The following is a 10,999-nucleotide window of genomic DNA, read 5'->3' as shown; positions in this document are numbered from 1 at the left end:
CAATCAGAGCCCATCGCCTATTTCTGAGGGAGGGGCTTCATAAAAGAAGGAAATGATCAGCACGTTTCTCAGAGAAGGGACAGAGCGGTGTTGAATAAAGGTAAATTATGTGAAAAATAATGCGTTTTTTAAAAAAACGAAGCATTAACACATGTTAGACTGCACCCCATAAACACAATCAAGCCTAGAAAAAAAACCAGTGAACCACCCCTTTAAAGTATAATTCAGTAGTATAATTTACAAGAACTCTGTGCCTCCGGTAATTTAAACATCACAAAACATAAGGTTCAAAAAGGTGAAATGTCGTGAAATATTACTGGAGCTGATTCAACTGAAAGCAGCACACAGAACAATCAGTCTAGCCAAAGAATAGCCTGTTGACCGTTATTGATAAAGTCTAATCACCAAAAGTGCTGTTTTTTAATTTTTTTTTACCATGACAGTGGAAATACAATCATGCATGTGTGTGCACATCTCACTTGTTAAGCAGCAATTCACTGGCAGTAAGTGCTCTGGTCTCTTTACTGAGCATTCTGGGCTCTTGAAACTCCTCATTTTTGGTGTTGTACAGATTATTCATTTCTGGAAATTCTGGAAGCACAAAGTTTGGTGTATTTTCTTCATTGGTGCATCCCTCTTTCACCTTTTCAAATCTATCAACATGATCTTTCAGCACTTTATTTTCCTCAGGATCTCTGAAGAAAAAAATTAACAATGAAAATTTGGGTGTGTGCTATTAAAAACTGTTCTTATATATTTGTTAAAAGTATAAGAAGCAAGAATTAAACAAGGCACAAGAAGTGGCAATTGTTTTGTGTTGGTGAGAAAATAATAATAAATGATCTTTACTCTGTCATGACATCTCTATTTTGGCAGCACTGGGCAACATCAACTTCAGTAAGGTCCAAGGCATCCAAGTCATCTTGAGTTGACTGGCGTGTTATTAGAAGCGTGTCATCAGTCTGGCAGCTGAAAAACACATTCAAAGGTAAATTAAACATTAAACAGTGTTAGCAAAACATTTTATTTTCATAATATTGCAAATTTCAGAGTAAAACAGGATATGCAGCAAAATATATAATTCTTAATAATGCCTTATAAAATCCTTGTATTGTCTATAAATAAATAATCATACCAACAGTTATAATACATTATAATACTTACAGATATGTGGTTATTGAACAGTATGTTTACTTTTGACACGTGATGAAGACCTCGTTACAATTATTAATTATTCAAGTTTTTTAAAGCATTAGGCATGTATTATAATGCATTAAGAATGCCCTTATAATGCATTAGAAACAGGCTTTACAGAAAGTTTTCCCTTTTTTCCCTTTTTCTTCTTTACATGAATTGCACAGATTTATTAGTGTGAAATTCAAGTCTTTCAGCACTTTCAATCTGTGGAATTCTGGGCTTCTCAAGGGTGAGGGATTTCTTTAATAATAATGATTAAATTAATTCTAAAATTACTTTGCAACCAATGCAGGAGCAAGACGGAGCGAGAATCCACATGCTTAATACAAGTTTAATTGGAAACACCAACACAGATAATCCAAACCTGGAACAAGGGTACAATCCACGTATGGAGTTGGATTCGGTCGAACAGACAGCACGCCTCACAGAGGAACGTGCGCGGTCAGTGCTGAACTGCTTGAATTCGTTTAAGGGCAGGACAGCGGCCCCACTGAAACTATTTCAGAGGCTCCTGGGCCATATGGCAGCTGCAGCTACGCCGCTGGGGCTGCTTCATATGAGACCACTCCAGCACTGGCTTCATGGCCGAGTCCCGAGTTGGGCGTGGCAGCGTGGCACTCACCGGGTCCAAGTTACACCGGCCTGTCGCCAAACCTTCACCCCGTGGTAAGACCTTACATTCCTCCGGGTAGGAGTGCCCCTAGAACAGGTGTTGTCCCTTATGCTGTGGTTTACACGGATGCCTACACCACCGGCTGGGGGGCCACGTACAACAGGCACACTGTGTCGGTGGTATGGACGGGCCCCCAACTGCACTGGCATATCAATTGCCTAGAGTTGTTAGCAGTGCGCCTTGCCTTGAACCGTCTCAAAGGGTGCTTACGAGCCAAGTACATGCTGGTCCGAACAGACAACACGGCGACCGTTGCGTACATCAAACGACAAGGTGGTCTGCGCTCCCTTTGCATGTCGCAACTTGCCCGCCACCTCCTCCTTTGGAGTCAGAAGGTTCTGAGGTCACTTCGTGCCATTCACATTCCGGGTCTGCTCAACCGTACGGCCGACGAGCTGTCACGAGCTACGCTCCTGGGAGAATGAAGATTCCATCCCCAGACGGTCCAGCTGTTTTGGAGACGTTCGGATCTGCTCAGGTAGACTCTCCAGAAACCTCTCACTGCCAGTTGTTCTACTCCCTGACCGAGGGAACACTCGGCCAGGCACGGACGCACTGGCACACAGCTGGCAGCTCCATCAAGAGGGTAGGGGACCTGCACGCATTTTCGGTCGACGATTCGTACCTAGAGTTTGGGCTGGCTGACTCCCAGGTAATCCTGAAGCCCCGGCCCGGCTATGTGCCCAAGGTTCCCACTACTCCCTTCAGGGGTCAGATGATGAGCCTGCAAGCGCTGCCCCCGGAGGAGGCAGACCCAGCCCTAGCTTTGCTCTGTCCCGTCCGAGCCTTGAGATGCTACGTAGACTGGACACAAAGCTTTAGGACCTCAGACCAGCTCTTTGTCTGTTATGGAGGCCGGCAGAAGGGGAATGCCGTCTCTAAGCAGAGGATGGCCCACTGGATTGTGGATGCCATCACCCTGGCTTATCAGGCACAGGGTGTGCCCTGCCCGCTCAGGTTGCGAGCTCACTCTATCTACTAGGAGTGTTGCATCCTCCTGGGCGCTGGCTCGTGTCGCCTCGCTGACAGATATTTGTAGAGCTGCGGGCTGGGCGACCCCCAACACGTTCGCTAGGTTCTATAGTCTTCATGTGGAGCCGGTATCCTCCTGTGTTTTCACCTTAAACGGGTAGAGGCGCTGAGAGGCCCCAGTTTAGTGTCGGCTTGCTAAAACTGCTCCACAGTATCCGTGCTGTAGGCCCTGTCGAGCTCCTCCGTCCCCTCAGCAGCCAGACGTGGCGGAACAACCGGGGCCAGGCCCTCACTCGTTGAATCTGTGAGAACCGGTAGAGGGCTGGATTCCATATGTAGAGGCCTAAGTGGTTCCCATATGTGTAAAGTTCACGGTATAGCCTCAGAGCCCGTGTTTCCCCGGCAGACTTCTGCCATTTACATGAGGGTTACAATCACCTCTAATCTTCCATATGCACCTAAACGGATGTCACATGTGTAAGTGCTTCCGAAACCTACTTTGGGAAGGATGGGGCTTCCGCAACGGTCCTGTTCCAAGTGGAACGGGTACGTTTTCCCAGTGTTATCCAATCTCACTGAGTGGGTAGTGCTATGACAACAGTGACTGGTCTTCTTGTTGCGAGCCCCGGCCTACACCACAAAGGGGCGCAGGCGGCTCGCACAGGACACTGGAAGGGGCAGCATCCATGGCACTTTTGTAGGGATCCCAATTCGTCGGTCACCGACGTGACTCGGATTGACCGACTGAAAGGGAACGTCTCGGTTACGTATGTAACCCGGGACGTCACGTCCCGTCGCCACGGCTGCCGTACCACCACTGAGCAGCCGGGTCACCGGCTCGGCTCCTCCGAGAAAACCTGGTATGCGTTGCACCGGCTGCCTTTTTATGCTCACGCTGTGATCAGCGGCAGCTGGATGCAATCATCTCATGCCAATGTGCATTGGCTCGTTTAGTTTACACTCGAAGTGGATTGGTTTCTCTAAGTGAGATCGCAATTCGTCGGTCACCGTCGTGATGTCTCCGTTTCCTCCTTCAAGGAACGAGGGTTATATACGTAACCGAGACGTTTTTCTCCACCAGGTGGCACAAGTCTGCCACCATTCAATGGATATTGAGTACTTTTGCTCAATTTTTTTTACTAAAATATTGCACAAATAAAAAAAGATATTTTTTTCTTTTTAATTATATAAATAAATAAATTATTCGTAATTTAGATAAGAATAGTGTTTAGTAACATGAAATCAAAATCTCCATTGAAATATCAAACCTTAATATTTAACAAACACTGAACATTATTAAAATTAAATACAGTATAGTATTTATTCATTCCTTCATTCTTTCCATTTGTTGACACCTCAGGATAGTACCCACTGTTTGTTTCCCTATATTTCTCCCCATATACCTCTGTCTATCCATCCTGAGGTCATCAGATCCTGTAAGTGCTTTACAAAAACTAATATCATACATGTATAATATTCTTGGCATACCTGGAAAGGCTGCTGCCCCATGAGTGGACACTGTTGAGTTTGACATAGCCACGTCGGTAGCTGCTCATGGCTGGATGTGAGGTGGTTATTTCTTGTATATCCTCTTTGACTGTGTCCAGTGATGCCTCTGTATCTTGTCTGGAGAGCCAGTTTTTGTAGAACTTATGAATACTGTCTTGAGAGACATCCCTGCCCTGAAAAAAATTATTTTAGAAAATAAATTATAAGTCTAGATGCTTCACATTGTGGTCCACCCACTTCACTTCAACTTCCATTTTATATTAAAGAAATGGTGAAAGATCAAACAGCCCTCGCTAACATGAACAGCTTACTTAAAGTTTTTCTTGATGCTTTCCCATATTTCCAATTAAAAATTAGAATTCAGGATGGGACATGCTGATCTGTTTTTTTTTTTGTTTTTTTTTTTATTTTATGTTTAGATGACATCTTGCATACCTGTCAACCCTCCCGTTTTTCCCGGGATTCTCCTGTATTTTACCATTCTATCCCGCTATCATCCCGATTAAATATTTTCCCGTATTTTTAATCTTTCTAAAAAAAAATCCCACTGGCCGTATTTGATGTTTGCTACATTCGCCCTCCGGTAAAGCAGGTGGCAGTCTATAGACATAGCTGTAACATCTACAGAAGTCATTCACAGTGCGTTCCAAACGGTATATATTGCCCTCCGAAGGGCACTTCGGAGTGAAAACAATCATGGCCGCCATATTGAAGGGTCGTTCCAAACCGAAGTGCCCAAAACTGGCCACTTCAAAAGGGCCCTTCGGAATGAAGGATCTCGAAGGGTACAACTGATGGACACTTCGGGCTCCCATGATCCTTTGCGCAGATTCTTTGCATGATGACGGCGCCTCCGTGTGGGCATGCGATGATGACGCAGAAAGGCACTTCAAGAAACAGTTGTTTGGTCCCCTACACCCTTCGATGCTCTCACTCCGGAGGGTAAACCCTTTGAAGGGATTAGGGCATAGGGATGAGCCCTTCCGAATGGAACGCAGGGTCACTCAAATGGCACCCTCCAATAAAACAAGAAGAATAATAACGGTCGAAGAAGAGTGTTGCCAACTTAGCGACTTTTTTTCTCTCCAAAAAAGCACATAGTGACAAATCTAGCGACTTCTTGGACAAACCTTATTTAGTTTCTGAGACTCTCCGGTACTTCCGCAGCACACACACACCTCTCTCTGTGTCTGCTCTGTGCAGCGAGCGGCTGAGACGAGCAGCGCTTTCCATTATAAGAGATATTCTGTTGCTTCTAACTCTATTTTACATGCAAATATAGCCAAACAGCACAGCCATTGTCTTAATCTTATGTGTATTTGATTTCATTAGACGACATCGTGATTATAAATCAGGATTTTTGTGCAGATTAACGTCTAAGGGAGAGCTGGTTATGTAGTCTTAATGGGCCACGTTTCAGTCACTATTTCATATTTATCCTGCTGTCTGACAACAGAAACAGAAAAATATATCAATGAAAACAGTTTTATTGAGAATTTGACTGCATTAAAATAGGCCTACAGTTTGTGAGCACAGAGAGGCAAACAAATGTAAAAGACAATATTGACGCAGTGACGTCGTGAATATGCTAATTAGGATATGATGTTATCATTATCAATTTTCAAATCCCAATGTTGACAGGTATGCATCTTGACAGTTGTAAAAATTAAGTCTAAAAGATACTCCATTTAGATTTAATATGAAGCAGGTACAACAATGGTTTTAGCAATGGTTAATGATGTGTAGTTTGAAAAACATGTAATTTATTTTGGGGCTTGGCACTGGCATTATCTCTTCTACTTGTCAGTGCTCTTTATAATGCAGAGGCTGTCTAACCACGAATCAGAATTAATTCAACCCACATGAAAGCATATTTAGAAAATAGAAAAATCTGTGAGCAAGTGATTGATTTCAGATGCAGCTACTGTAGTGTCTTTTTATTAGGTTGGTTCAGATTTGAAAGAGCTTTTGATTAGACAGGAAATCTGCCAAATTTTAATTGCAGAATGATGTGTTCATAATCGTTGATCCATATTGGTGGTAGACTGTAAATTTTGAAAGTGTGTTTATTCTAAATGTGAATTTCGTCATTCTTTAGGAGCACAGTAGCTTATAATATATATTAACTTTAAGACTAAAATATTCATACTAAAATCCACAAAACTTCAGTTTTCATTTCAAGGGGCAGGTGTGAAGAATATCTGAATGTGACGCAAATTCTTTTAACGTAAAGTACCTCTGGTACTTGGCTTTGAGGTGACAAACATGAGCAAATTCTTACATTGTGCTCTTCAGTGATTTTTGACTAATATATACAGTGCTTATGAATGTGATTCGATAACCAAACTTAGCGAACCTAATGAAGTTAAATAAGAAAAATAAGTAAATAAATAAATACAAAGTAAGATTTCAGAGCATGGCATAGTGTGGAGACATGAGTTTAATTTTTATTACCCCTTTGTTCCTATCATCCCATGTTAATTAATATTCTGTATGTTGGAAAATAAAGGCCAGAACCCTGTGCTATAATCATTATCTGAATAATCTTCCATATCATTATAGGCAGGCAATGGAATAAAATATGATTGGCAGATTACTGACATCACCTTGTTCTGTTGTATGCTCAGTAGAGTTTTCTCAAAGCGAAGAACTTTAGAAATATCCAAGCTGTCTTTACAGAGTGACTTCAGACCAGATATTACATCCTCAGTAAGACAGAGAAGAAAAACCCAGAAAAATTTCACAGTGTCAAGTGTTCGCTTAAGTATGTGCTCTACAAGAAAAGGAGAGAAAACAGTTAAAGAAAATAATGCAAATATCAACAATTAAATGCATATACGTATGTGTGTTGAAGATCAAAAGATAGATATTATAAACTTTCAAATAAAATGTTTCATTTCCAACCTGCACTAATCTGACTATAGTCAAGTAAAGTTTTATAAATTATTTGAAAACAAGCTTTAGAGGGATCATAACATGACATTTTACTGTACTATAAAACAGTACTTGTTTCAGATCTCGGAAAATTCTCAAATAAGTCAATACAGAAAGCAGCCAAAATTATGTAAAATAATAATGTTTTAAATGTGACATTTGCACACATATAAAAAAACCCCCAAAACTTTATTTACATAAATAAAGGCAAGTAATTATGCCTTTATCTTAGTCTCAGTCAAGTTTTCTTTTATGGTCTGTAATTAATATTGGAGGATATTACATCTGTGAACAGCTTTACCTTTTTCTTCCTCTTCTTTTTGACAGAACTCCTCCTGCTGCTCTTCACCAGACTCCTCTTTCTCCATGCCTATGATATAACAATAGACACATCCTTATCATACATGTACGTGCCCTTATGGATTTTCCCCTTGTATATGCCGAAAAAACCCCAGCTATTTGTTAAATATTAAATAAATATATTAAATATACCATAGGATAATACCACACATTTCAGAAAAGATCTCCGTCCACACTACATGACCGAAAACGCATGTTATGTGACCTTCATGTGTCATCCGTAGAAATGTTTTCTTGGGTTCTTATGTACAGAACTGAATGCAGAAGTGTAATGGATGTTCGTCATCGGAGACAGGGCAGGTTATGCACACGTAATATGATTGACATATAAGCAGCGAACTTCCACTGTGTCAGAACAGCGATCGTAGAAGCTCATCAGTAAATCAGTGGAAAATGAATAGAAATGATGATTCTGTCTGAGTTATGCGTTTAAAAATGAAAACGCACAAGTGTAAAGTAGCCTAAAATAAGTGAAAACTGACAGCTATTTGAACTTTATTAAAACTATTGGCACTGATTTATTGTGTTGGTTACATTTTGTTCCTTTGTGCTTCTTTGTTCCTTTGTGCAGTGGCTCAGGAGATGAGTCTTTGAGTCTGTAAAAACATCAACAAGCTGCAAAAATAAAACCAAAGTTTTGGAAGTAATGTGTAATGTAATTTTGTTAAAACGGATTTCATAAAATTGGTATTGAAAAAAATTTAATTCAGGAATGGAAGTTTATATTGATATTGATATTGAAGTCAATATTTAAGTCAAGTTATCGGTGTCGATAAGAAATAATTTTTTGGGGAAACAGGGAAACCACACAATCAGGAAGTCTCTATGTAAAAGGACAACACAACCACAAATTCAATACCTCCAGATTCTCTCTGAACAGGTGCGTCAAGATAAAATTTCATAGCCCCAATTAATTAAATTAATGATTGACAGAGGTGGACAGTAACAAAGTACATTTACTTGAGTACACCAGCAGGGAACAGTTTGTATGCTACAGTGATTTTGTGCCTCTTTGGGTTGGCACTATAATGCGCCATTCACTTGAAGAATGCAAGCTTCTAGAGGGCACATAAGTCTGAAGTAGTGAAGCGCCTAGCTGGAAGGAGAAATTGTGATGAAGTGATGGGTTGGCTGAAACCACAAGCAGTTCTGTCTTGGCAAGGCTGAGTTGAAAGTGATGGTTCTTCATCCAGCAAGAAATGTCTGTTAGACATGCTGAGATATGAGCAGCTATCGTCGGATCATCAGGATGGAATGAGAGGTAGAGTTGAGCGTCATCAGCATGGCAGTGATATGAAAAGCCATTCTGAATAACAGAACATTGTGATGCCATGTAGTTAGAGAAGAGAAGTGGTCCAAAAACTGAGCCTTGAAGCATCCCAGTAGCTAAACGTTGCAACTTGAACACCTCACCACTCCAAGACACCTTGAAGGACCAATCTGAGAGGTAAGACTTGAACCACTGTGTGAGTGCACTTCCTCAAATGCCCTCTGCCATGAGGGTTGACACGACGATCTGGTAGTTAACCGTGTTAAAAGCAGCGGACAGATCCAGCAAGATAAGTATTGAAGATTTGGAAGCCACTCTTGCCAGCCTTAGGGCTTCAACAACCGAAAGCAGGGCAGTCTAAGTTGAATGTACACTTCTGAAGCCAGACTTGTTGCTGTCCAGGAGGTTGTCTTGTGTGAAAAAGGCAGAGACTTCATTGAACACAACTCGGTCAAGTGTTTTTGCAATGAATGGAAGAAGGGATACCAGTCTGTAGTTTTCATAAAGTGCTAGCCTAAGAGTGGGTTTCTTAAGTAGTGGGGTTATCCGAGCCTGTTTAAATGCTGAGGAAAAAACACCAGTGTGAAGGGATGTGTTAATGATGTGATTGAATGCAGGTACAACGGCAGGAGAAATGGCTAGAAGGAGATGAAATAGAATAGGATCAAGCGGGCAAGTAGTAGGATGATTGGAAAGAATGAGTTTGGAGACTTCTGCCTCTGAGAGTGGAGAGAAGGATGAAAACGAGTGTATGTTTGCTGGTAAGATATGTTTAACAGTTTGTGGTGTGGAGAATTGTGCACTGATGGTTGTGATTTTATTAATGAAGAATGTGGCAAAGTCATCAGGTGTTAGAGTTGATGAAGGAGGGGGAGGAGGAGGACAAAGAAGGGAGGAAAATGTTTTAAAGAGCGCATGCTCATAACATTACAACCATCAGTGCACAAATTTCCACACCACTAACTGTCAAACATATCTTACCAGCAAACATACACTCACTCACATCCTTCTCTCCACTCTCAGAGGCAGAAGTCCCCAAACTCATTCTTTCCAATCATCCTACTACTTGCCCGCTTGATCCTATTCCATTTCATCTCCTTCTAGCCATTAGAGTTAGACAAATTGTAAAATTTTTTTGTGGCATTATGTCCTTTTAGCAGTGGAGACATTAGCAGAGAAGAAAGAGAGGAGTGACAATAGATAGATAGATCAAGTGATGAGAACTGTTTGAGGGAAGGAAGTTAAGATTTAAACCATACCAAATAGCCGAGAGAGAGTGAGCATAGGTTGCATCGAATGGTGACATGTGGAGGAGTATGTGTTGTTTTAGGAACCATGTTGAGGTTAAGAATGAAGAGGAAGTGATCCGAGGTATGCAGTTAAGTAACCAGCACATGATCAGTGGAGCAGTGTCGTGTGTAAATAAGGTCCAATTGGTTACCTGATTTGGGAGTAGCCACAGTTAACACTCACTTGAGATCAAAAGCAGCAAGCAGAGTGTGGAAGTTTGCAGCCTGAGGTTTATCTAGGTGGATTTGGAAGTCTCCAAGCAATACTAGGGGAGTACCATCCTCAGGAAAGGTTGAGAACAACACATCTAACTCCTACAAGAGGTTACCTAACAGACCTGGGGGTCGATAAACAACTAACAAATAAATACATTTCCAATCATTAGAGATAAGCAGACCAGTACCTCCACCTCTTCCAGACAGATTGTGTGAAAAAGATAAATTATTGGAAAGGGCTGCAGGCGTAACAGTGTCCTCTGGTTTGATTCAAGTCTCTGTCAGGGCCATGAGGTTGAGCCTTGAATGACTAGTAATAGATGTAATGAAATTTCCCTTGTTTACCACAGACTGGCAATTCCAGAGACCAGTAGGAAAAGAAAGTAGTGGACAGGCAAAATACTGAAAAATGTTTTACCTGTCTGATATTCTGTAATTTAGTTCAATAGGACATGCTTTTCTGTTTAACACAACAAAGGGCCAAGCAAGCACACAAAACTGACAAGGCACGCGATACAGCATGTCAATGGGTCAAATGGGTGTCAAAGTTCAAGTTTTTTAAACAATTGCATTATTGTT

General features: G+C 41.4%; 1 protein-coding gene across 1 annotated transcript in view; it reads right to left on the bottom strand.

The window, feature by feature from the left end:
- LOC107699957 (piezo-type mechanosensitive ion channel component 2) overlaps window positions 1–10,999 on the bottom strand; it is a 185,625-nt gene that overhangs the window by 36,155 nt on the left and 138,471 nt on the right. Inside the window, 5 exon segments of the mRNA XM_016501419.1 lie at window positions 480–695; window positions 850–969; window positions 4,331–4,524; window positions 6,958–7,124; window positions 7,587–7,655. Of these exon segments, the coding sequence (XP_016356905.1) occupies window positions 480–695; window positions 850–969; window positions 4,331–4,524; window positions 6,958–7,124; window positions 7,587–7,655 (766 nt within the window).

This window comes from Sinocyclocheilus anshuiensis, unplaced genomic scaffold (assembly GCF_001515605.1).
Source record: "Sinocyclocheilus anshuiensis isolate Anshui unplaced genomic scaffold, SAMN03320099.WGS_v1.1 scaffold1284, whole genome shotgun sequence".
Lineage (NCBI taxonomy): Eukaryota > Metazoa > Chordata > Actinopteri > Cypriniformes > Cyprinidae > Sinocyclocheilus > Sinocyclocheilus anshuiensis.
Note: the sequence above shows the minus strand (reverse complement) of the source record. Positions and strands in the feature narration are given on the sequence as shown.